Here is a 27334-nt window from a genome sequence, read left to right as displayed (position 1 = left end):
AAATAAAAAATAAAATTGGGCTGGGGGTATAACTGAGAGGTAGACCTCCCTTGGGTTCAGTTTTCAGTACCACACATACATACATACACAAAAAAGGAAGGAAGAAAGGAAAATTAGGAAGAAGTAAGTTTCTGTTGTCACCAAAATCATTAGAAAGTAATTTTTTATTTTTCTATGAATCAGTTGGGTTGTACTGATTGAGGAGTGGGTTATTTTTCCCTTTTTTTCTTTTTGAAAAAGGGAGGAGAAGATAAGAAATTCCAGACAAATGACTTACAATTACAAATATTCTAAAAATATGAACTGTCTCCCAGAAATATGAACAAAACTTAACTACCTGCCACATGATTTGCAGGAAAAAATACCTCTCCTACGCAAACAGAAGAGCTGCTTTACAATCAGCTTTCCTATTTGTACTGTTAGTTGTTTGGAGTTTGTTAAAACATTTATGAACTTGAAGTCATTCTCATCCTGTAGGGAGCATTATGAGCCAAAGCAAATGCAGGGAAGTAAAGGTTTTACAGAAAACCATTTGCACTCATCCATCTCCTCTTTCAAATAGCACGCGGTTTTTGTCACTTTAAAAATGCCACAAGAGCATCAGAATGATTCAAACCTAGTGTTCTGGACCCTGGGGTACACAGTGGCCTGGCGTGGTAGAGGGCTCACTACCTGAAGTCAGGATTGCTGGCTTGTGGTAGTGGCTGCCCAGGTAATAGAGAGACAGACAGGTCCTTTATACTGCAGTAAAACGTTGAAAGTCTGCACCATCCCCTTCTCTATTTGTGTCCATTAAATGTCAACTATATGCAAAGTGTGACATTGCAAGAACAAAAGAGACACACACGCCTTGGAAAAGGAGGCCGGGACCTGCGCACCAGAAATGTAAGCTGTCACCTATGGCAGTACTTTAGGTACCAAATAGCATGCAGTGAAAGTGTTGGGGTTTCCTTTTTCATCTAGAGTTCTTCCCATGACCCATTTTTCCCTAGCTCTCACATATTAGGGAAGGCATCTGATTTCTTATTTTTTGTGACTCAAACAAGACAACCTAAAGGAGGAGAGAAGGGGGGGGTGAGAAGGAAAATCTCTAAAACACACAATCTAAGTCAACCACTAAGCCAAACAAGGGAGGGAGAGATGGGGAGGGAATGGGGTGGGAACTGGGTAGGGATTAACTCAGTGATGTGTACATGTATGTACACACAAGTTTTTTGCCCCAATATGATGTATTAATATAATGCACCAATAAAAAATTTAAAAAAAAAAAGTGTTGGGGAGTTCCACACCATCAAGGTCTCTGAGCTCCAGGGAGGAGCGGAGGACCTTAGCTATATGGGACAATCACAGAGCACGTTTTAACCAGCTTTAGTTAATGCAGCCTGTCAGCTTGGGTTTCTGGGTCAAGTCTTGGGATGGTGTGTAATTATATGTGGGTGGAGTTGCGGAGAGGGAGAATTTGATTCTCAACCCACTCTAGCGTTTACGTTTCTAAGTGAGTGCCTACTTTCAGGTATATTTATGGCAGTTGGGAACTATCAAAATGGACCTAGAAATGATTATCTTACGGCTCCCAACATTTCAGCTTTCTGTCTCCAGTTTGAGTTGGCTGTTTATGTTGGTGACCACGTTCCTCGGCCTTCAGGTGGAAATTCTGACAGGACGGCCAGGAAACAAAAGGGACCAACCACTGTCAAAGCCACACACTCCCCCTGAAAAGTAACAGACACCAAATACCAGGTGCTACTTTATGAAGAATCTCTCCTGTCTGTTCCTCAGGCAAATGTTTAGGCCGAAAGGAGTAAAGTCATGCTGAAGCCCTTTTATGAAAAATTATTTTAGATTCTTTTGAATTCTTAGCTTATACCCTAGAAAAATAACCTAAATGATTTGTTTCCAAAATAAATTGAAAATTTTAATCCTACCTATTCTTTTTTTTTTAATTTTATTTTATTGGTGCACTGTATTCATACATCATAGTGGGATACAAACTTTTGTAGACATACATGCACACATCGCCCAGTCAGCCCCCACCCGATCCCCACCCCATTCTCTCCCCATCCCTCCTTCCCATGCTTGGCTTAGTGGTTGACATCTAGTATTATAGCAATTTATCCAAAATTAAAAATGATAATCTCACATAACAGTTTCATTTGTCTGATACCAAGCGTTTGATGATTTAAAGATAGCATTTCAATATTTCTTTTTGCTTTCTTTCTTACTAGAGCATATTTTTTTCTGTTTTTTTAGGTGAAACTATCATATATTTATATATTTATTTTTCAGAAAAAAATCTATCCTAATATGGAATATGAATTCTAGATACCCAAAACGATCTTGAAAAAGAACAAAGCTAGCAGATATATATTTTCTGATTTCAAACCATATAAAGCTACAATAATTGAAACAGTGTAGTACTGTTCTAAAGGCAGATATATAGACCATTGGAGTTAAATACAAGCCTAGAGCTAAATTCTTCCCTGTATTGTCAAGTTATTTTTGACAAGGTTTCCACGAACATTTGGTGGTGGAAATAATAATCTTTTAACTAAATATTGTTGAAAAATAATAATTACATGGAAAAGAATAAAATTGGACCTTTACCTAATCCCATATACAAGTATTAACTCAAAATAGATAAAAGACTTAAATATAAATCTTAAGACTATAAACTTTTAGGAGAATATCTGGGTCATAAAACCTCACAACATTGAAATTGGCAGTGATTTCTTGGATATGATTTCAATGGCACAGGCAACAGAAAAATATACAAACTCCCTAAAAAATAAAAGAAAATATTGTATATCCAAAGACAATGTAAACAGAGTTAAAAGTTACTAATAGAATTGGATAAAATATTTCCAAATGCTATATCTGAAGGTATATTAATATTCCAACTAGAAATCCTAAAAATTAACAACAATAAAGGCAAACAATACAACTTAGAGATAGGTAAAAGACTAACATAAATAATGAATCTCCACAGATAACCAATCTTAGTTGTCTGTTGGATGGAAACTCTTGTTTCTCTGGTTCTGGTGAGTGTTACCTATTTCTTCTTTGTAGTTAATCTCTTTGAGTATTTTCTCTAGCGCTGGTTTTGAAGACATAAATTCCTTCAGTTTCTGTTTGTCATGGAAGCTTCTTATTTCTCCATCTAATTTGATAGAAAGTTTTGCTGGATAGGAAATTTTTGGCTGGAAGTTGTTTTCTTTCAGAGTTTGGAATATGTTACTCCAAGCCCTTCTGGCTCTCATGACTTGGTTTGGGAAGTCTGGAGTGATTCTAATTGGTTTGCCTCTGAATGTCAGTTGGCCCTTTGTTTTTGTTGCCTTTAAGATTCTCTGCTTGGCTTCCACATTGGTCATTTTGACAATTATATGGCGTGGGGATCCTCTTCTCCAATCCTGTCTAAAGGGAGTTCTATAAGTTTCCTGGATCTGTGTATCAACCTCTTGCTCTATATTTGGAAAATTTTCTGCTATTACTTCCTTGAAGAGATTGTTGATCCCTTTGGTATCACTTTCTTTTCCCTCCTCTATTCCAATTATTCTTAGGTTAGCTCTCTTAAGATGGGCCCATATTTCTTCAATGTCAGATTCCTGCTGTTGGATATTTTTTTCTAGATTAGAAACTATGCATTCATTTTTGGATTGCTCATCTTCTAAGAGCGAGATTCTGTTCTCCATGTGGTCTAATCGGTTGTTTGTGCTTTGAATTGAGGCCTTTACTTCATTAATTGCATCCTTTATCTCTTTTTGGCTCTCTCTGAGTTCTTTTCGAAGCACCTCTATTATTTCTACAGTTATTTTCCTGATTTGATCTTCTAGAAATCTCTGATTTTCTGTTTTATCAGGTTCTGATGTTGTGGGGTTGTGCACATTCATTACTCCAGTGTTATTCCTCTTTCCCATGATTTCGGAGGTTTGTGCCTTCTCTGGGTTCTTCCCTTGGGTCACTATGGCTTCACTTACGGTGCTCTGGATCTCGAGTCTGTATTATCTCAGACCCCACTACTCCTTTACTGGGTTGTATCACAGAGTCTCCGACCCAGGGAGTCGATAGAGGCTGCTTTAAACTATGGGGGGGTGCCAGGTTGCACGTTCTCCTATGGTGTGATATCTCTGCCACCACCACTCCCTCACTGGGTCAAGTCCCAGGAGGCCCAATACTGCGATTTCTCCTCTGTGGCCCGCAATTTGACTCACTGTTCTTGAGTACGCAGATGTAGCTGTACTGGACTCGGTGAATTCACTGCTGCTGCCGCCGCCGGTGGCAATATGGCGCCTCTGCCACGCCTTCGGCCGTGAGGCTGGCGTTTTTTCTTCTCTGGTTTTGATTTCCACTCTGAATCCCTGCAGTGTGTGCTGAGCTCAGCCACTGGGAGCTTTAAATGCTGTCTGCGCCGAAAGATCCCGCCTGGCTGTTCCACAGCGGCTCACCTGGCTTGCTGTAGCCGTCCGTTGAGTTCGCCGCTGCCGCCGGCAGTATGGCGCTGCTGCCGCGTCCTCGGGCTCGTGTGTCTCCTCTGTGGCCCTGAGCTCTGTTCTCAGTCCGCTTTCTCTCTGGAGCCTGGTGGGTTTTTTTGTTTTTCTGGTGATGGTGTTTTCTGGCTATGAAAGGCGCTCTTTTTGTGGTAATGGAGATTGGTTGTTAGCGGGACTCTTAAGCCCCGCTTTTCTCGGTCGCCATCTTCCCGGAAGTCCCTATTCTTGACAATTAAGCTAGTTGTGCCTTAAAAATCAAATTGGAAGCTGGGTGGGGTGGTGCACTCATGTAATCCCTGTACTTGGGAGCTGAGACAGGAGGATTGTAGGTTTGTGGCCAGCTTAGCTACTTAGTGAGGCCCTCTACAATTTAGTGAGACTCTGTTTCAGAAAAAAGAATAAAAAATAGGGCTGGGGGTGTAGCTCAGAGGTAGAATGCTCCTGGGTTCAATCCCTAATAACACACACACACACACACACACACACACACACACACACACACACACACTGGACCCAGGCATGGTGGCACACACCTGGAATCCCAGTACTTGGAAGACTGAAACAGGAGGCTCACAGGCTTGAAGATAGCCTCAGAAACATAGCTGAGACTCTCATAAATCCACCCTGTTTCAAAAAAATCAGAAAGGCCTGGGAGTGTAGCTCAGGCTTATAATGCCTCCTGTGTTCAATCCCTAGTAAAACACATACACACACCAAATTGGAATGCCTAGCTGAAAATCTGGCACAATATGGTTAACTAGATGTCAATACTATTCAGAATGGTATTTTCAGAAAGTACTTGATATTATAAATAAAAATCTGGATTCCCATGTGAAAACAGTTGATGAATCAATAGAGAAACTTAAAATTATTTTTTAAAAGTTAGTTATCTAATAAGTTTATATGCTTGTAATTCTAACATTCGGGAGGTTGAGACCATAGGATTGCAGTTCGCAGAAAGTGAGTGCCTCTGCAATTTAGTGAGACCCTGTCTCAAAATAAATAATAAAAAAAAATAGGACAGGGGATATAGCTTCGAGGTCAAATGACCCTGGGTTCCATCCCCAGACTCACAAACAAAGGAAAATAAGTTTGTAAAACTATTGCTGTATTCCATCAGCTAATACTCATTATAGATCGATAAATGTCCCAGAGGAGACTGCAGAATGGGGATCTCTAAAGCTCTCCCAGCTCCAGTTTTCTTTTTGAAACAGGGTCTCACTAAGTTGCTGAGTCTGGCAACAAACCTGTGATCCTCCTGTATCAGCCGCCCAAATACTAGGATCACATGTGTCACCATGCCCAGTCAGCTCCAGTTTTCAATAAGCATTTTTCTTGTTATGATAGTTTGCTTCTTCTAACATTCTTAAAGTTCAGGACATTAAATGTTTCATTTTAAACTATTTTTCATTATAGGCAGCCTTAGCTATTATGATTAAGTGCACGGTAAATGCTAAGTGCACTTTAGACATAGAATTAATGCATCAAGTGCAGAGTGCTTCTCATTTCTCCAGAACACTGTTGCTTGCTGTCTGCTAGTCATCATTTAATTGGGCCGAGTCATAAAATGCGGCTTATGCTTTCTTGATGTTTATGGCCATAAGTTTGAGTCAGTGACAGGAGAGTCTTCACAGTTGCCTGTGGAGCAGCACTGTCCACTAATCCCGAGTTGTGCAATGGGGAAACCGTTGCCGCCGGTGGGGTCTCAAGCCGGTAGGTGAGAGGCCCGGAATTCTATTGTTTTATTGCTATTTGTGTTGGGCAGTGTTTACTGTTCTCCATGGTCTTTTACAACATCAGTGGTCCAGGGCTCTAATGAAACCATTCCTGAGAATTCAGATGGGTCCATGGTTGATGAATTGAGATCAGAGGGGGTCTACACTCTTATTTGCAGCAGGTAAGTTTTTATTTTGGTTGCTAATCCAGTGGTTCTTAATCCTGGCTGCATAACACAATCACCTGGAGAGATGGTAAGACAAGCTGCTGCCTGGGCCCACCTGCAGACAGCTCGTTGTATATGAGCTTTTGAAGAGCCCCAATTAAGGTGATTCTGAAAAGCGGCAGGATTGAGACCATGGACCTTCGCGGGTTGGCCACTTGATTTTCTGGCTTTCCTGGCTGCGCTGGGGTCCTCCGTGTATCTCCTGTGCCTACCGATGGCCCTGTAGTGAGCTCATAAGATTGTGTACTGGCCATTCAAGCCAGCCAGAACGTAAACACCATCTGAAAGAGACTTTCTGGCAATAGAGGTGGCAGATTCCTTGTAACTTGACAAATTCCAGCTAGTTTGACGTTCAATGGTCTTCCTGCCTTGCCTCTTAGCCTCAATAGAACCTGGGTTCCATCCCCACTACTGGGGTGGGGGGTTCTCTGATCCTGGTGCAAGCCCTCAAGTGGCCCTGAAAGTGAGGGTTTGGTCTGGCCAGTGGGCACTGTACCGCTCAACTCCTCAGTTAGATGTTCAATGGTCTTCCTGCCTTGCCTCTTAGCCTCAATAGAATCTCTGTGACTTCTGGTTGAATGCCTGGGCACTCTCATGTCAAGCACTATCCTAAGCACAGAAGGGGACACCAGATAAAAATACAGAGCAAAGGGGCTCAAAGAGCTTAATCCTCTTGGAAGGGACACCTATGAAGCTGAGGAAGTAGGACAGGGGATGTTTTAACCTGACCACTAAAAGCTTCAAGGCAATGATATGGGAAAAAGAGATTTCTGTGGAATGACATCCCAGGAAATTGATGATAGAGGAAATAGTTTGGAGCCAGGTCTGGAAAGGGTTGTGGGTAGCCCTTACCTGGTGAAGGAAACTGGAATGCAGGTCAGTGACCAAGACAGAGCCGGGAGGAATGAAGTCACAGACCTCCTCAACACAGTGAGGAGTTGAGCAGTACAGTGCCCACTGGCCAGACCAAGCCCTCACTTTCAGGACCACTTGAGGGCTTGCACCAGGATCAGAGAACCCCCCACCCCGGTAGTGGGGATAGAACCCAGGAGCATTCTACCTTCTGAACTACACCCCCAGCCCTATTTTTTTTTTTTTTTGAGGTACTAGTGATGAAACCCAGGGCATTCTACCTCTGAGATACACCCCCAGCCCTAATTTTTGTCTTTTTTACTTTTTAAACAGGCTTTCACTGAGTCGCAAAGGGCCTCACTAAGTAGCTGAGGCTGTTTGCGAACCATGATCTTCCAGTCTCAGCCTCCTGAACGCTGGAATTACAAGTGTGCATCGCCATGCCTGGCTTCCTATTTTTTTTATTTTTTATTTTGAAACAGGTTCTCACTGAGTTGCAAAGGGCCTCACTATGTAGCTGAGACTGTTTGTGAACTGCGATCCTCCTGGCTCAGCCTCCCAAATGCTGGGATTACAAGTGTTTGCCACCACGCCCAGCTCAGAGAAGCTTTTAACAGTCCTAGTTTACAAAACCAGCTATAGTGAAAGAAATTGGGACATTTCCAGGTAGAGAGATTATCTGGGAAAAGTTAGGAAGAGGGTTTCCTGGGTTGTTAGCAACTTTCTGTGCCTTCAGTGGTTACACAGGTGTATATATTCACCCAAACTCATCCAACTGTTCAATTAAAAAAAATTGTGCATTTTATTGTATGTAAACTATACCTCAACTTTAGAAATTATGTATATGTAATTCATGTTTTAATTTTTTAGTGCTGGAAGTCAAACCTAGGACTTTGCACATGCTAGGCAAATGTTCTACCACTAAGCCATGTCCCCCAGTCCCTAATTTAAAAATTTCTTAGCCGGGTGTGGTGACACAGACTTGTAATCCCAGCATTCAAGAGCCTGAGACTGGAGGATCATGGTTTGCAGACAGCCTCGGCTACTAAGCAAGGCTCTTCGCAACTGAGTGAGACCCTATTTTGAAATTAGAAAGAATAAAAAATAGGACTGGGGGTGTTGCTTGGAGGTAGAATGCTCCTGGGTTCCATCCCCAGTACTGCAAAAAATAAAAAAAATAAAAATTTCTTAACTGGGCTCAGTGGCACACACCTGTAATCCCAGTACTTGAGGGGCTGATGTAGGAGGACCATAGGAGGCCAGCTTCAGCAATGTAATGAGACAGTCAGTAACTTAGCAAGACCTTATTTCAAAATTAAAAAAATAAATAAGGCTCAGATTCCACTCCCTAGTAATATGTATACATATATATATATATATATATATATATATATATATATATATATATATATATATATATGTATATGATGTCAGTGGGTAGATGTATGTATTTTAGAGCCATTTTTAAATGGAAAGCCTATGGATTAAAAAGCTTTAAAAAACCATAGCAGCTGGGCATGGTAGCACATAACTGTACCCTCAATACTTAGGATGAGACAGGAGGATCGCAGATTCAAGGACAGACTCAGCAGCATAGTGAGACCTCAACAACCTAGCAAGACCCTGTTTCAAAACAAAAAATAAATAGGGCTGGTTGTTTAGCACAGAGGTAGAATACCCCTGGGTTCAGTCCCCAGCAACACACACACACACACACACACACACACACACACACACACAGCAACCAATCACAATATTTATTGGAATTCTCAGTTGAACATGAACATCCTGGATACATGATAACCATGAAGAATTTTTTAAGTTTGATGGTTTTAGCATTAATGGTTTGTGAGTCTGTCTGTGTGTCTCTGTGTTTAAAGGTTAATTCCTTTAGGAATATGTACTGAAATATTTATGCATGAGAATGATAGGATCTCTAGCTCTCACTTCAGAGTAACCCAGTGTGAATAGATGGAGGTGGTGGAGATGAAACCAGATATCTCTGCCATTGTTGAAAGTAGTGGAGGCAGGGGAGTTTATCATACAGTCACATGCGGTGGAACAAGATTTTGGTCACCAGTGCACCACATGTATATATGTACAATGCTAGTCTCATAAAGTCTATCACTTAGTGACATTGTAGCCCTTTAAGTTTGTGAATACACTAAGACATTTGCCCAACTACAAAATCATCTAAGGATGCTTTCCCAGAACGTGCCCCCATCCTTGGGTGACGTATGACTGTGTGTTGTTTACTTTTGTATATGTTTAACAGTTCAATAATGATAAAAATTACTAATATATTTGCATTAAATGATTGCTGATTCTTGAATTTAAAAAATCTTAGTGAGAATATGGAAACAATGATCATCTTTCTATATCTTTTTGTGCATCTTTAGGATAAAATTTCTAGAAATCAGGCTGGGAGTGGTGGAGCACGCTTGTAATCCCCGTGCTTGGGAGGTGGAGACAGGAGGATCACGCAGGTTCGAAGCCAGCCTCACTGGCTTAAGAGAACCTGTTTCCAAATTTAAAAAAAAGTATAAAATACATCTGGGAGTGTAACCTGGAGGTAGAAGGGCTTCCAGGAACCCCAGTACTACCAAAAAAAAATTTTTTTCTAGAAATCAAATTCCTAAGTCAAAGAATTTTTTTTTTTGTGTGTGTGTGTGTGTGTGTGTGTGTGTGTGTGTGTGTGTGTGTGTGTGCTGTAGCAAGGATGGAATCCAGGACATTGTACATCTGAGCTATACCTCAGCCCCTTTTTTTTTTTGTCTTTTTATTTTTTCCCTGAGTTGTAAAGGGCTTCACTAAGTAGCTGAGGCTGTCTGTGAACCACAGACCTCTCGTCTCCATCCAAATGCTGGGATTGCAAGTGTACGCCACGACACCCAGCCTCTAAATCAAAGAATTTTAAGAGTGATTTCAAACATAGGATGTCCATATTCACTATAAAAAGTGATAAATATGAGAAAAAAATCACCATAGTTGTTTCATTTTGGCAATCTCTAGATAACTCATATATGTGTATATGTATATATATATATATTTATGTATGTATAAACATATATGTATGTTATATCTTAATAGGATTATACAATGCATGGGATTTTATTTGCCTTTTTTATTTAACCATATTTAAATGTCATTCCATTTCAGCCACATTGGAAATTATATGTATTTATTATTTATTTATTAATATATTAATTATAAATATTAATTATGTATTGTAAATATTCAATTTTTGTGTTTTGTATGTGGTACTGGAGATTAAATCCAGGAGCATTCCACCTTTGAGGTACACTTTCATCCTTTTTTATTTTCAAATAGGGTCTCACTGAGTTACCTTATGCTGGACGCAAACCTGTGATCCTCTTTGTTTCAACCTCCCAAATACTGGGATTACAGGCTTGTGCCATTGCACTGGTTTAGTTTTTCAGCTGTGGCCAAATATGAAGTACCCAATAGCCACAAAAGCCCTGTAATCGATGTGATGAGAGAAACAAAGGTGAACAGAACTGTTTTATGTCCTCAAAACCTTTAAAGATTTGGAAGAGAGTCCAAAACAGTCACAGAAGCCGTTTGCACCATGCATTATAGACCCCAGAAGTGTGTGTGGAAGACAGGCTGTGCGACGGAGGGAGGAGGCTGTTCTCAGCCAAGGAGATCAGGGACTAAAGAGGAGTCGTGGGAGGCGTGGGCCACGAGGCCCTGGGGGGAGTGCGTTCCCAGCAGAGGACAGCAAGTAGGACAGCTGGCAGGAAATGAGAAAAAGCCCCTTCATCTAGGCAGAGTATGTTGCCTGTACTGGGATGCGGTCCCTGTACTGGGATGCGGTCCCTGTACTGGGATGCCGTGCCTGTCCCAGACAGGGCCGTAGAAGTGGTGGGAGTGAAATTGCAGAGGGAAGCTGGTGCCAGGTCTTGGGTGGTTTAGGCATGTTTGGGTTCTGGCTAGGCATTGCACTCTGCTTCCTGGGCTGCTTGTTAGGCTGTGTTGGGTTCTGTTTTAGCGGGAGACATGATGGTGTTGGACCGGGTGGGAACATTACTCTAGCAGCATGCCGGGGGCACGGCAGCAGAAGGGGGACAGGATGCTACTCCAGTTACCCAGAGCCCAGGTGAGGATGGGAACATCCAGCACAGAGGGAAAAGAGATGCTATGCCGCTAGGACAAGCCCTGGGCAGAGCCAGATATGATAACAAGGGGAAGATTAAGAGTCAAAAAAGAGCTGGGCATAGCGGCACACACCTGTAATCCCAGTACTTGGGAGGCTAAGACAGGAAGATCTCAGGTTCAAGAACAGCCTCAGCCAGCACTGAGACTCTCTTCAACCTAAGAAAGACTGTTTCAAACAAAAAAAAATTATTTTAAAATATTTCTAGGTGTGTAGCTCAGAAGAGGGCCTGGGCGGTTTGAGTTTAAATACAGTTTGAGTACCTGTTTTCAAAAATAAAATGCAGGAGGGAGGGTGATCAATCAAAAAGGGTGAGTCGCAAGAATCTAACTTTTTATAAAAATAAATATTTTTAAAAGTCAATTTTAAGCCAGATGTGGTGGTGTACGCTTGTAATCCCAGCATTTGGGAGGCTGAGACAGAAGGATCACAGTTCGTGATCAGTCTCAGCTACTTAGTGAGGCCCTTTGAACTCAGTGAGACCCTGTTTCAAAATAAAAAATAAGAAGTAGGGCTGGGGGTGTAGCTTGGAGGTTCCAGCCCCAGTACCACACACACAAAAAAAAAGTTGATTTTATCCAGTCCTGGTGGCACATTCTATACCCTTCTCTTTCCGGACAGGAATTAACTCGGATTATACCTGTAAGTGTGGAGGCCTTCAGTCAGGAGGGCTGTTAAGCACACAGACATCCCAGCCAGTGCTGGGGGCCACAGAAGGGAAGCCAGTGAGCCCCCAGGACCCCTTCCCCTCTCAGGGAAGCACAGCGGCCCCAGTGAACCTGACAGATGACCAGATAGCCGCCAGCCTCTATGGTGAGTCTTGTCAGAATCCTCCACAAAGACCCCGGGGCCAGCAATGGCAGCATTCCAGTCGAAAGATGGCATGTTTCATAAGTTGACCTGGAAGAAAGATTATGTGGTTGTCTAGAAAGAAGGCCTAGAAAATCTTTAAGATTAACCAAGAAAGAAAGCTGTGCAGTTTCTTTAAGAGAGTTTTATCTGGTATCGCAGATTATGAAGTACTGCAGATAGCCTTTCACTCTCTCCTATTTTGGCAAGCATAAATTTTTTCCAGGTTATCTCAGCTGAAGATATGAGACATGACATCACTTTATAAACAATACAGGCTCATACAAATGCCGATTGTCACTGGTTTTGTGATGTCTGCAAGTACTAATAGATTCTTTTTTCCACTTAAAGGACATTATTAATAGAAGTTTGAGGCCTTTTTTTTTTTGCGTGAACACACTTTTTCAATGGATCTTGTGCAAGTTTTTCTTACATGTGCCAATATCGACATTCACATGCATTAAAAAAAAAAAAAGAATGAGGTGGGAAGATTGCCTGTTCCTTTAATTTGTATGTTAACTTTGACTGCCTTGATTTGCTTTTTTATAGCATGTACAAATAATGAAAACACACTGAAGTCCATCATGAAGAAGAAAGATGGGAACAAAGACTCAAATGGCACAAAAAAGAACCTTCAGTTCGTTGGCATTAATGGAGGGTAAGGAAAGATGTCCGTCCTGGAGCTCAGCATTTTCTGTCTGTCGGTCTGTCTCCTTTGCCTCTTTCAAGGTGTCTGGTGTGGGATGCCACCACCTCTTGATGACAGAAGATTCCTTTCTCAGAAAGGTGCGTTTGGGCTTCTCTCCTCCCCTCCTCTTGCTGTCTTTAAGGATATGTCACTCTTGTAAGGATACCACGAAGCTGAGCAACTGACTTCTTCTCCACCTCTGACCTGAAAAAATAGTCTTCGACCAAAAGCAGCAGAGAGCAGGGTGGCTGCACTGTGTTGGACAGCTCGCACTTACCTGTGTTAAAACTCAGAACAGAAAGAGGCTGAGCATCGCTCCTGGCCCAGTGACAGTCATCCACTCCTTCAGCGTGGGTTGCTTTTGGCATAGCTCTCCACGTTGACAAGCAAAACCGTGGGCCTTTCACCTGAAGTGTAACCTAGCCATATCACCAGGTCTTTGCCTTCTAAATAGAATGCTTATGAGTTGTTTGTTCCTTCCCTTCTGGTTGGCTCAGGCAAATAGTGGAGCTTAAGTGTAGGAAGCAACAATTGAATCAAAACAATTGCTGATTAATCGACAAGAAGGCAATAAATAGTGCAGTTAGTTGAGATGATACTTCCCATGTCGTTTACTATTTTTCAGTAGAGTGGGCCACCAAGGCATAATATGATGGTGCCTTTTTTCCACATCTTTAAAGTTTTGTTGGATGAGGTATCCCAGGAAATTTTTTTACTGTTTGTTTATGTGATCTGTTCACCTTGCCACTGGGAGAATGAATGGGGCAAAGTAGGAGGAATGGAGAAAAGATTTCTGGATTTTAAAAAATGGGCAACTACAGATCTGGTTCTGGTTTCCATAAGTTAAGTTCCCTCTTGATTTATACTAAGCTAGAAGTGTCATGATTTTTTTTAACAAGTAGTATATGGTGCCAGTTGGCAACCCAAGTTGTCCCTTTTCAGTCAGAAGCCACTCAAAAACCACTAGGGATTCAAACAGACATTACTTTGAACTTCTAAGTGTAGGGTCTAAAAAAAAAACAACAAACACTGGTGAAGTTTCTGGAGTCAATCAGCAGCTTTCCCTTCATAGACATTTCTGTCACTGGGTCTTTATGGACACACCTTGCATCTCCTGAAATCCCAATTGCCACCTAGGTATGAGACAACTTCAAGTGATGATTCCAGCTCAGAGGAAAGCTCTTCTTCGGAGTCTGATGACGAGTGTGATGTCATTGAGTACCCTCCTGAAGAAGAGGAGGAGGAAGAGGAGGACGAAGACACTCAGGGAATGGCAGAAGGGCACCATGCAATTAATATGGAAGGTTTCCGGTCTGCCAGGGTGGACGATGAGATGCAGGTTCAAGAATGTGAACCTGAGAAGGTGGAAATCAGAGAGAGGTGTGGTACCCTCCCCTTCCCTGACTTCCCTGACCCATCCCACCTCGGTGTGTTTTGGCAATAGAATTAGTCAATTCAGAGATTTTGCAACTAAATATTTGTTTGGCCTTGCCTATTCTTTAGAAATACAATGAAAAATACAAAGCATGGAATATAGTAACTCCTAGATCTCTTAGGATAGCAAAGATGGCTTGATAACTAGTCTCCTATTGTTTTGTTGTTGTTGTTGTTTTTGTTTTTTCTGAGATCTTAACTCTTGGCTATCTAGTTTACATGTGGAACCACCATCCACTACAGCTTTCACTGGCTGAACATCTCACCTATAAAGACATATTCAAAATTTTGGTAGTTATCACACTTTAAGATTTCAGATTTTAGCTGGGCGTGGTGGTGCACACTTGTAATCCCAGTACTTGGGAGGCTGAGACAGGAGGATCACAGATTCGAAGCCAGTCTCGGCCACATAGTGAAACCCTGTTTCCAAATAAGAAATAAAATCAGTCTGGGGGGTATAACTTGGAGGTAGAATGCCTCTGGGTTCAATTCCCAGTACCACCAAAAAAAAAAAAAAAAAAAGATTTCAAACTTTTATCTTCATCTATTTATATTGATGCAGCCATCAATACTGTTATTACAGGATCGTTCATTGTGTGCACGAGGAGCAGGTGTTTACCTTCAACCAAAGATCACATTTACTGTACAGGCAATGTATTTCAGTCATGTCTATTTTGTTGCCCACTGAGTGATCAAGAACACAGTAGCCAGGCGTGGTGGCGCACGCTTGTAATCCCCGCGCTTGGGAGGCGGAGACAGGAGGATTGAGCAGGTTCGAAGCCAGCCTCGCTAGCTTAAGAGACCCTGTTTCCAAATAAAAATATAAAAAAATAGGTCTGGGAATGTATCCCAGAAATAGAAGGGCTTCCAGGAACTCTAGTACCACCAAAAAAAAAACCAAAGAACACAATAATGAATTTGTTGATATTATAAACAGCAGCTGAATCCTAGTATCATTCCAGTTTATTCAAATACAAATATAAGTTTAAAGACCTAAAAATATAAGTTTAAAGACCATTAATAAATATGAATTTGATGTTCATAAAATAGGAGAGAGTAGAAAAGATGGGAACGAGTAGATTTTTAACTATGTAAAGTATAAATAGAACATTTCAGAAAACTTTGCTATTTTGGCAAATTTAAGTTAACTGCATTAACAGAAGGTAAGTGTGTCTAGTTTATCTTTCCATGTGTTTTCAAATGGTTTAAATGTCTTGTCATGTGGTGTTTTTAGATAGCTTTATTGAGACGTAATTTATTTACCATATATCATCTTTAATTGTTTACCATATATCATCTTTAACTTTCCATATGGGTTGAACAAACTCTTCTTCAGCTATCAAGTATGTGGTTTACTGGTCAGCAAAATGGATATGTAATAATTTAGACCTCTTAAACCCTTTAAGAGTGTGTGTGTGTGTGTGTGTGTGTGTGTGTGTGTGTGTGTGTCTTTTACTGGGGATGGAACCCAGGGGTCTTCTGCCTCCAGGCTATGCCCCTAGACCTGTTTTAATTTTTTATTTGGAAAAAGGATCTTGCTAAGTTGCTGAGGCTGGCTTCCAACCTTCAAGCCTCCTGTCTCAGCCTTCCAAGTTGGGCAAGGTGTTCACCACCATGCCCAACTGAATAAAAATATTCTTAAGAACTTAGAACAAAAGAAGCAAAATAATTTCCAAATGTTATTCCATAATGTCATAAAGGCCCAACTGGTATAATAAAGCTACGCCTATGAAAAGACTAGAGATGCTGGCTCTGTATGGTGACATCAATCTCGGGTGCGTAGAGCCACCTCCAACTATCACAACTGCCTGGATTGGCCCAGGGCCACTTATCTTTTATAGGGTTATAGAACTGAGATTAAAATGGCTTCCTCTTATGGCTTAGCCTAAGCTGTCTATTTTTCCCCCTTTAGGTATGAATTAAGTGAAAAGATGTTATCTGCATGCAACTTACTGAAAAATAACATAAATGACCCCAAAGCTTTGACCAGCAAAGACATGGTGAGTGTGACCTAGGCACCGTCCTCATTCTGTACCAAGTGCGTAGGGGGATGGTGTACAGGCACCAGCGATCTGCTTGAGCCGTTTTGCCTGCATCCTTCTCTCTGAACTGTTTCTAGCATGAGTTGGGAAGGTGAGCATCGTGCTGCCCAGCTCCCTGCAGCACACTGCGAGCATTTCCTTGAGGCCCAATGTAGGATGTCCTTGACCCACCCTGTACTTTTCTTGGGGTGGAGGCATCTATGAAGCACATACTTGCAGATGGAATGGAGGGCTAATTGCAGGCAATCGGCTTCTTTCTACACGTCCTGCTTTTGTTCACAGAACCTTCTGGTCCAAGGAACAGCATCCTAGATTTTTTTTTTTTTTTTTTTGAGTCAGCATAGTTTTGTTGTTTTTTGTTTTTTGTTTTAAGGAAACCTATCTGGGCTAAGGTTAGCATTTCTTTCAGTTATGAAACTGCATATTATGTTCTGGTGTGGAATATAGGCAGCCACTATTTTAAAACAGAGAAAAAAACTAACTACACTTGACATTTCACAATTTGAGACTTTCATAAGCAAAGAGGTTGTGGTGGCCTCAGTGATCATGAATGGCATGGCGTGGACGATGTATCAATAGTCCTATGACGGTGGTTAATCTGATGCCGTCACCACGTCTGTCACCCTCTCACATGCCACAGTTTTGGACATGGAGTTCCTTTCATGGGCCAGACCCACCCTCTGGCTGATAGCCTCCATGCATTGAGAAAATGTGTCCGTTTGTGTTAATGTAGATGATAACACATCTGAATCCTTTCATGTCCGTAGATTTATTGGTGTCTTGTGCTAAATAACATTAAGTCAGCAGCTGGTAAAAAGTTGATTTATAAGGCTCCCAGTTATGAAATTTACTCCCAGTACTACAAAAAAAATGTTAGAGGCCAGACGTGGTGGCACATGCTTGTAATCCCAGCATTCAGGAGGCAGAGACTGGAGGATAATGATTCATGGACAGTCTCAGCTACTTAGCGAGACCCTTCGCAACTCAGTGAGACCCTGTTTCAAAAATAAAAAGACTAAAAGCTAGGGCTAGGGGTATAGCTTGGAGATACAATTCCCCCAGGTCCCATCCCCAGTACCACAAAATAAAATAAAAGCTAGAACTAGAAAAGACCTAAGGAATTATCTAATCCTAGTGGTTTTCCTCTTCTATGAGAAACATAATTGGAGCATCATGGCTCCCACACTGTCTGCCTAAAACTGGTGATGGCTGGCACAGGCAGAAGCACCTTTATCACCTGCCCACAAGGCTGGTCTAACTGAGGCCCTGATGACCATGGCTTGTTAGAGCCGCAGCCACTACATCGGACTGGATTATGTGTAGCTTGAGGACAGGTCCATGCTCTGTTCATTCCCCTTAAGTCATGTTGCCTTATCATGCGGCATTTCTGAAATTTAAGGTCTCTTCTCATATTTCTTTATATTGCCTAGAACTTAACTCCATCAGCACCAGCTGAGTCTTGACATCCAATTAGTGCTGAAAAAGGAGCAGGGCAGGACATTTACAGAAGGAAATACTAAGTAAAATTCCTGGTCAAGGAGAGACCGTAGAATTGCATGTTGAAGTTCATCAGTATGAATGAAATGCCTGGCTCTACCTTGATCACAGGCAGTAAAGCCATGAAATGTCACTGCATTGTCAATGCACCCACTAGGGTTAGTCTGAATCTTAAATGGGCATCTGAACATCAGCTTTACAGCCATAACATAGGGTTTCCTTTTGCCATTGTCAGAATACTAAGTCATGTAGTCCTGTCCTTATGAAGGGCTTTTTTTTTTTTTTTTTTTTTTTTTTTTGGTGGTACTGGGGTTCCTGGAAGCCCTTCTACCTCCGGGCTACACTCCCAGACCTATTTTATATTTTTGAAACAGGGTCTCTTACGTCAGCGCGGCTGGCTTCGAACCTGCGCGATCCTGCTGTCTCCGCCTCCCAAGCGCGGGGATTACAAGCGTGCGCCACCACGCCCGGCTTATGAAGGGCTTTACAGCACCGCTTCCCCCGAGTTGCTTAGCATGGAGTCATATCCTCTGTGGTCTACACATTTTTTGTTGATTGGAAGGTGTTGAAAGTCTTGTGCTGCGCAAAGTAGTGGACATGTGAATGATCACAGTACCAGGGTCAGATGATCCTCTCAGGGCATTGATTATTTAGCAGTAACAAAGTTAGGACAACTGAGGATGTATTTTCCTTTTTTTCTGTGTAATGACTCCAAAGAAACAGAAATCCAAATGTGTAACCAACTAAACAGAAGAAGAAAATTTTCTATTTTTTCCCGGCCAGGACATTATTTAATTAATTATTTATTTATTGTGTGTGTGGCGTGGGGTGAGGGGCTGCTGGGCATTGAACCCAGGTGTATTCTACCTCTCAGCTATACCCCCCCCAGCCCTTTTTAATTTTTGTTTTTGTAATAGAGTCTCCCTAAGTTGCTCAGAGTCTTCCTAAGTTACTAAGGCTGGTCTCATCTCAAATCTGTCAGCCTCCCAAGTACTGGGATTATTACAGGGATGCACCACCAGGCCCAGCTTCTAGGACCCATTATAAGCTACACAAAATATGACTGAATGAGCTGGGCATGGTGGCACACGCTTATAATCGCAGCACTTGGGAGGCTGAGACAGGAGGATCGCAGGTTCACGGCTAACCTCAGATACTTAGTGAGGCCTTCCACGGCTTAGTGAGACCCTGTTTCAAAATATAGAATTAAAAAAAAGGAATAGGGCTGGAAGTGTAGCTTGGAGGTAGAATGCCCTGGGTTCAATCCTCAGTACAAAGAAAGGAAGGAAGGAAGGAAGGAAGGAAGGAAGGAAGGAAGGTAGGTAGAAGATGGATGTTCTACAATCCCAACTCTACCTTTTCAGTGCTGGTGCTTTTGATGGAGGCTGTCTATCTATCTTTAGTATATGTGTTTATTTTTTGTGGGGGGGATTATTGGGGATTGAACTCAAGAGCATCCTACCTCTGAGCTATATCCACAGCTCTGTTTTATTCTTTCATTTTGAAACAGGGTCTCATTAAGTTGCAGAGGACCCTACTAGGTTGCTGAGGCTGGTGGCAAACCTGAGATCCTCCTGTCTCAACCTCCCAAATATTGGGATTACAAGCATGTACCACCACGCCCAGCTTTATTTATTTATTTATTTATTTATTTATTTATTTTTGCAGTACTTGAGATGGAACCTAGGGACATTCTACCTCTGAGCAACACCCCCAGCCCTATATTTTATTCTTTATTTTGAAACAGGGTCTTACTGAGTTGCAAAGAGCCTAAGTAGCTGAGGCTGTCCTAGAACCTCGATCTTCCTGTTTCAGCCTCCCAAATGCTGGGACTACAAGTGTGCACCACCACACCCAGCTTTACTTTGATATTTTAAAAATGGACTTCTTTTTTCTTTCCATTTGCATTAAGGACTACAGTCAGCATTGGCTGTCTCCATGCTATGCCTGGTCTCCCAACTAGTGCCCTGGAAGAATTAAAGGAGTTGGTCTGGCCAGGAAGCACCATAGTTAAGAGTGGGCTTGTTAATTTCTTCCTGATTTCTATAAAAATTATTTGCATAATTCCATAATATTAGTATCATAAATTGAGCCAAGCCCAAGTATTTCATCCTCAACATGAACATTATTATCAGACAAGGAAACAGAGATGCAGAATAAGTAACTTCCCCCAGGGTCAATAGTTTATGAGAAGCAGAGCCCAACCATGAACTGGAGAAGGTTTTGAAACAGAATCTTCCTAGGTTTCTGAGGGCCTCACTAAGTTGCTGAGGCTGGCCTGGAACCTGGGATCCTCCTGTCTCAGCCTCTCAAGTACTGGGATTATGGGCATGTACCACCACACTTCTCTGAGACTCTGGGTCTTGTTTGCTGTTTTTGTGAGCAGGTTCTAACTGCTCACTATATATACTGTGACTATATTTGACTATAAAAGGCCTGGTTACTTGGGCTTGAGAGTGGGTCTCAGAAATGCCTATAAATAGCCAGGCATGGTGGCGCACGCTTGTAATCCCCGCGCTTGGGAGGCAGAGACAGGAGGATAGCGCAGGCTCAAAGCCAGCCACGCGCGCTGGCTTAGGAGACCCTGTTTCCAAATAAAAATGTAAAAATAGTTCTGGGAGTGTAGCCCAGAGGTAGGAGGGCATCCAGGAACCCCAGTACCACCAAAAAAAAAAAAAAAAAAGAAAGAAAGAAAGAAATGCCTATAAATAGAAAAACTAACGCAGCTCTGTGTGTCGGCAGAGGTTCTGTCTGAACACCCTACAGCATGAGTGGTTCCGCGTGTCCAGTCAGAAGTCGGCAGTGCCAGCCATGGTGGGGGACTACATCGCCGCGTTCGAGGCGGTCTCCCCGGACGTGCTCCGCTACATCATCAACATGGCTGACGGCAACGGCAACACCGCCCTGCACTACAGCGTGTCCCACTCCAACTTCGAGATCGTCAAGCTGCTCCTGGATGCAGGTGCGGCGGCCACCCCCATCTTCTCTCTCACGGTGCTTGGGTCATGACTCAGAGGAGCAGGTTGATCCACTCTTGAATTCTCTGACCATCCGTTCATTGTTTTTCTACTCCATGGGCCAAGAGTATTGTTCTGTGTCATGAATAAGAGGCTGAAAGTTGAAACCAAATGGGGGATGCAGATGCCAGGTCTATTTTGAAAGGACTTTTGACTCTTCTTGCTGCAGATCAGCTGCATTCGAGTGAGGTGTAGCCCTGGTAATAAATATGACTCACATTCGTGCCTGCGCTGAGTCATGAGTGCTTTGCTTGTGTGCTCTAGGAGGCAGTGTGCAGCCCAGAAGCCCAGAAGCATAGGCAGCCCTTGGGCCTGTGGACCACTCAGTCAGTCCTCGAACACCAACCACTATCCAGTGGCCTTGCAGAGGTGATTGGTTACTAAAGATGGGGCCTGAGCAAAGCCATAGTAGAATCATCACTGTTCCTGCCCAATACTGTTACTGGGAAGTGTTAGCCTTATATCTGAACCAGGTTGATAAATATAGTGGAAATTAGCCAGGCTTACTGGTGCACACTGTAATCTCAGTAGTAGGTAGGCTGAAACAGGAGGATCACAGGTTTAAGCACAGCCTCAGCAAGTGGGAAGACTCTAACCAACGTAGCAAGAGTTTGTTTCAAAATAAAAATTTAAAAATAGGGCTGAGGAGCCGGGCGTGGTGGCACATGCTTGTAATCCCAGTACTTGGGAGGCTGAGACAGGAGCATCACAGATTTGCAGCCAGTCTTAGCTGCTTAGTGAGGCCCTTCGCAACTTAGTGAGACTTTGTTTCAAAATAAAGAATAAAAAATTGGGTTGGTGGTGTAGCTCAGAGCTAGAATGCCCCTGGTTCCATCCCCAGTACCACACCAAAAAAAAAAAAAAAATAGGGATAGGGGTATAGATTGGAGGTAGAATGTCCCTGGGTTCAATCCCCAGTATCACAGAAGAATTCTCTTGAGAAATATCTTTTGGCTTTTTGTTTAAGAGTTAAACTTGAATTGGGGTAGCCCAATGATGTAATGTCAGTACCTGATTTAGAATGTGCAGTGAAATAGTCCAGTTTTTTTTTACTATCTTTTGATCCAATGGGGGTGTTGGATTATTAATACAGAGGAGAGATTTATCTTTTTTATCTTTTTCTCAGTTAGCTTATTCTTGATTTTAGGTCCCATATTAGGGTGTAACTGCTTCCATCTGACAAGAAGGAATTTCAGGCCTTTCTCTCTTTAGCCTTTCCAGACTATAAACAGAGCTAGTGATAACATCAAGATACTATTAAAACAGAAATAGACAAGATACAGAGAAGTTAAAAACAAGATTTTAGAATTACTTCTGAAAAGGAACAATTATGTAGACCCTTGGAATACTGGACTAGAGAAGACACTTTGACAAATGAAAGGATTGTAACTCTGTGGTTGGACGGTTTGGGCTCATCACTATTCTTACTTGGTTTTACTGCTCGCCATTGTGGGCTGAGTCTATGTCTCTAGGATGCTTCAGCCTGTGCAGGACTGAGGGCCAGGACACGGGGGACCCTCAACAGCACACTTGCTGATTGGGACCTTGAGACAGGTTTTCATGGTACCTTCGCTTCTCACCCCTGGATGATGGAGCATCTTAGACATTCTAACCTGACGTTGGGTCACAAGTAAAAGCTGCTTTCCAACACTCACCATGCTGTCATTTCATTAGGACGTGCTGAAGGGACATTTAAATGCCTGGAGGATGATTTAGATCTTAAAGAATTCTCAAGAATTACAGAATAGAGCCAGGTGCACACCAGTAATCCCAGCATGTGGGAGGCTGAGACTGGAAGGTCAGAGGTTCAAGGACAGCCTAAGCAACTTATCAAGGCCCTTTGCAACTTTGCAAGACCCTGTTTTGAACTAAAATAATAAAATTGGGTTGAGGAAATAGCTCAGTTTAGAATGCTTCTGGGTTCAATTCCAGTACCACCAAAAAAATAATAATAATAATAATGATGATGATAATAATAATAATAATAATAATAATAGACCAGAATAGAAAAAATCTAGCTCATCACGTCTGTTAGACCCTGGAGGGTTTTTAGAGGATGTACTGCATTATTACTCTCAGACCACATATCCTAGAGTTAGAAATTATGTGATTGGAGTTCTACTTTTTTTTTTTTTTTTTTTTTGGTGGTACTAGGGATGGAACCCTTCTACCTCCGGGCTACACTCCCAGACCTGTTTTATTTAGAAACAGGGTCTCTTAAGCCAGCGAGATCCTCCTGTCTCTGCCTTCCAAGCGCAAGGATTACAAGCGTGCGCCACCACGCCCAGCTGGAGTTCTGCTCTTAAGTACCCCCACATGCAAGGGCCACAGGATTTAGCAGTATAGAATAAGTGAACAACGCCATCTTCAGATCTCCATCCTCAACCCGTGCAAACCCTCTTCTGAAGCACCCAGTGGCATTTCGCCAGCCCTTCCGTTCCCATGTCCTCCTGCTGCTGTTAGGAGACGGCTCCTCTCTAAAGAGGCTCATTTCTTGCAGACGTGTGTAACGTGGACCACCAGAACAAGGCAGGGTATACCCCCATCATGCTGGCGGCCCTCGCAGCCGTGGAGGCAGAGAAGGACATGCAGGTGGTGGGAGAGCTCTTCGGCTGCGGGGATGTGAATGCCAAGGCCAGCCAGGTTAGTGCTTCTGCTTGCAGTACTCGCCACGAGGTAACCGGGCTGACGGAGCAGCACGCTTCCCACCCTGACCCTTGCTGGCCACACGCACCAGTGACCTGGAAGCCTCTCCCTCCCTCACCCGGCCTAGCCCCTGTCTGCAGAGTTCGCTCATACAGAAACTGTGCAGGCCTGACTGTCTCCATTCCAGACACAAAGTCCCAAGTCCCCAAACGTCATAGCTTGACTTTTAAACTTCCTCTCCACTCTCCAGCTCCTCGCTCTGCTGGGATAGATCCTCAGCGGGAAACTGCCTCCTTCCTTCGTGATCTTTCTTGACTCGTTGCTCACATGAAACTAGTTTCTCATGCTACCACCACCCTGGCCCAAGTAACTGCATGCCCAGGTCTTTGTCACCACACTTCTTGCCCTGCCCCCTCCCCGGCTGCTCGTTCTGCGCCTCCGAAGCCCACGGTCACTTCTTCCTGCAGGCGGGGCAGACGGCTCTCATGCTGGCAGTCAGTCACGGGCGGATAGACATGGTGAAGGGCCTGCTGGCCTGCGGAGCTGATGTCAACATCCAGGATGACGAGGGCTCCACCGCCCTGATGTGCGCCAGCGAGCACGGGCACGTGGAGATCGTCAAGCTGCTGCTGGCCCAGCCAGGCTGCAACGGCCACCTGGAGGACAACGTAAGCTGTCACCGCTGGGCCGCAGGGTGGGGCAGGGCCGAGCACATCCTCCTCAGTCTCCTGTGGATCAGGGCTGCCCAGCCTGGCAGCTTGTACTATGAGCAAACTAATACTCCCGTTGACAAAAGCCAAGGGCAGAAAGATAAATAAGCCTCACCCCAGAATCCATAAAGGGAGGGAAGTGACTGATGAGTATGTGTTGAGAACCAGTACACTTCAGAGGAATCGACAGACTTATACTAGGGAATCAAAATAGGGGCAGCTTCTGAGAAGCAATGACCGGGTCACTGTCCATCTGTAAAACAAGATTCTTGGTCATTAAGCTCGGTCACTTTGTAACTGCAACCATTTCTTTTTCTTTTGGGCAAAATATTTTTTCCAAACAAATGAAACAAAAATAGGTGATGTACTAAAGTTCACCTCAGTGGAGCTGAGATGAACCATCTCAGGTTTGAACCAGCCCTTTCCTTCAGGATACTGAAAAGTTAAGAGGGAAAACATCCTCCTTTCACAATAAATTTCAACTCTCCCTGGGCTCAGGCCAGCAGGAAGAGCAAGTCAGTGAAGTTTTTGCAGCCTGGAGAGCAGAGCATCTTTTTTTTTTTTTTTTTTTTTTTTTTTTTGGTGGTACTGGGGTTCCTGGAAGCCCTTCTACCTCCAGGCTACACTCCCAGACCTATTTTTACATTTTTATTTGGAAACAGGGTCTCCTAAACCAGCGCTCGTGGCTGGCTTCGAACCTGCGTGATCCTCCTGTCTCTGCCTCCCAAGCGCGGGGATTACAAGTGTGTGCCACCACGCCCGGCCAGAGCATCTTTTTAATAGGAGCTGAGGGGAGAAGTTCCCTTCACTGCCCTCTCAGGGAAGAGAGTCAAAACCTTCCTCTCCTCAAGAACTGTCTGTGTTACATGCATTTTGGTTTGGGGTTCATTTGCTTTTCTTGCTGCAAAGAACTTGCAGATTAGTAATAAAGGTCCTCGGAGCCACAGGGACTTCCAGAAATCCCAGCTGTCCCAGATAATCGCCCACTTCCTTATCCCTAAATGAGTAGGAAATATCAAACTGGCCTTCGGAAGAAAAGCAGTTCCCAAGTGTTGCTGAGAAGCGTGGTGTCTGAAGGCTTGAGGCACCCACCCTGACTCCTTTGCATTTTCTCTACAGGACGGCAGCACTGCGCTCTCCATAGCCCTGGAAGCAGGACACAAGGACATCGCCGTCCTTCTGTATGCCCATGTCAACTTTGCAAAAGCCCCATCTCCGGTCAGTATTGCACGTGTACAAACAGGCTGAAATCCACCAGATCAGCAAGCCATCTCCCTTAGGGAATTGATGAGAGAATCCTGAAAATGGAAGTTTTAGTCTAGAGCTTAAGAATGGGTTGTTTCTACCCTGTAAGCCAGGAGAGCTGAGGTGCAGCAGAGGCTGGGCTCTGCCCTCATGGAAGACAAATAGTCTCACATGGCATTGAGGGTTCTGTTTTGTGCCTAATTGTGCAGACAACACGGGCTTTGTTTCTAAAGTAACAGTCCAGAGTTCGTGCTGAGCAGGAAGTTAACTTCCCAAGACAGCCACACAAGGCACACTGGGAGCATGCCCACTTCTGGTGGACACCTGTCCCACATTCTTAGCCAGGGCACTCCTGGCTTGCAACTGGTTGTCGGCTGTGGTGGACCAAGTTCTGATATCACAGTGACACGTCTGCAGGAGGTCACTTACTAACCTCTTAATTTCCCCCCTTTCCTTGTCTCTAGGGCACCCCCAGGCTTGGAAGGAAGACGTCTCCTGGTCCAACCCACCGAGGTTCATTTGACTGATTATGTGCAAATAGCCTTCCACATACAGGCCACCATTAAGCTGCTAACTGTTGGGGTGACAGATACTGAATGTATACATACTGTGCCTGAATCACCAGCAGACAGAAGCATGAAGGCATGGGCTCCAGGCTGACACTTCTGCAGGGGAAACAGAGCTGGTGGGATATTGCCAATACAAGCTCACAGGCCTCCTTTCTGGTCATCTCTCTGCATCGGGCACGCTTGAACCCCGTCTCTGTGGCTGCTGAGTCTCCGCTCCGTTATGTACAGGTGTAGGAGATGGTAACCTGAACGAGCAACTTCGGTTCCTTCTCCCCCTCCTCCTACCACACAGAAAATTGTCAGTTTCTCACTGGCATGTCGTTAAAATTTTCCACAAATATTTATATTTACTAAATGTGGAACCATTGGAAAGTACTTCCAAATTTCCATTCCAGGACAGTTTTCGTTTTTCTTCTGTCGTCTTTATTGTAAAGAAGTTAAGGTGACTTTGCTCATCAGTAACGAGGGCCCCAGGCTGTTAGTTTCTGGTTTAAAAATAGAGCATGGACAGCCGGGCGTGGTGGCGCACGCTTGTGATCCCCGCGCTTGGGAGGCGGAGACAGGAGGATCACGCTGGTTCGGAGCCAGCCTCGCTGGCTTAAGAGACCCTGTTTCCAAATTATAAAATAGGTCTGGGAGTGTAGCCCAGAGGTAGAAGGGCTTCCAGGAACCCCAGTACCACCAAAAAAAAAAAAAAAGAGCATGGAATCTCAAACTGTATAAACCTTACAAAAGGAAATCTTTTCAGTTGGTTTTATCTAGGCAGATATATGGCTTTTTATATAAAAGGTATCTCTATGACATTGACACAGTATTTTCAGCTTTTCTATTCCATAGTAATTAAAGACATGAAGAACTACATGTAATATTACCACAGTTTTAACAATTGCACAATGCCAGCTGTATCCACTGGTAAAAGATGAATTGTGTTCCCGGAATGGGCTCTGTGTTCGCCTCTGGAGAAACGTAGCGTAGTTCTCTGTATTTACGGATTCCTTCATACCACGTCACATTTACTTCGTTCTCTCTGTATTTAAACGTTTGAAGTGCCTTAGACTCTTGCCATATTTTCAAAATAAAATTTTATTAAGCGCTTCTCCCTGGCCCTGCCTCATTCCTGACAGCTGCCTGCCCTCGCCTCACAGCAGTGGCGGCCAGCACCGGTAGACCAGCTAAGCC

The 27334-nt window shown here is 43.4% G+C and overlaps 1 protein-coding gene across 2 annotated transcripts in view; it reads left to right on the top strand.

Annotated features, from left to right (window-relative positions):
- Positions 1-26113, top strand: part of KANK1 (KN motif and ankyrin repeat domains 1) — a gene marked incomplete at both ends in the record, with an annotated part of 69577 nt that extends 43464 nt beyond the window's left edge. Inside the window, 9 exons of one of the 2 annotated variants that reach the window (XM_080708607.1) lie at positions 12080-12271; positions 12857-12965; positions 14133-14375; positions 16342-16429; positions 20711-20930; positions 23486-23628; positions 24099-24299; positions 25461-25559; positions 26051-26113. In XM_080708607.1, the coding sequence (XP_080564733.1) occupies positions 12080-12271; positions 12857-12965; positions 14133-14375; positions 16342-16429; positions 20711-20930; positions 23486-23628; positions 24099-24299; positions 25461-25559; positions 26051-26113 (1358 nt within the window). The remainder of the gene's footprint in view (positions 1-12079; positions 12272-12856; positions 12966-14132; positions 14376-16341; positions 16430-20710; positions 20931-23485; positions 23629-24098; positions 24300-25460; positions 25560-26050) is intronic. The other variant, XM_080708608.1, reaches the window with a different exon arrangement.
- Between the last annotated feature and the right edge of the window lie 1221 nt (positions 26114-27334).

Source organism: Muscardinus avellanarius (assembly GCF_963383645.1).
Source record: "Muscardinus avellanarius genome assembly, chromosome: 13".
Lineage (NCBI taxonomy): Eukaryota > Metazoa > Chordata > Mammalia > Rodentia > Gliridae > Muscardinus > Muscardinus avellanarius.
This window is presented reverse-complemented; position numbering and strand designations above follow the sequence as displayed.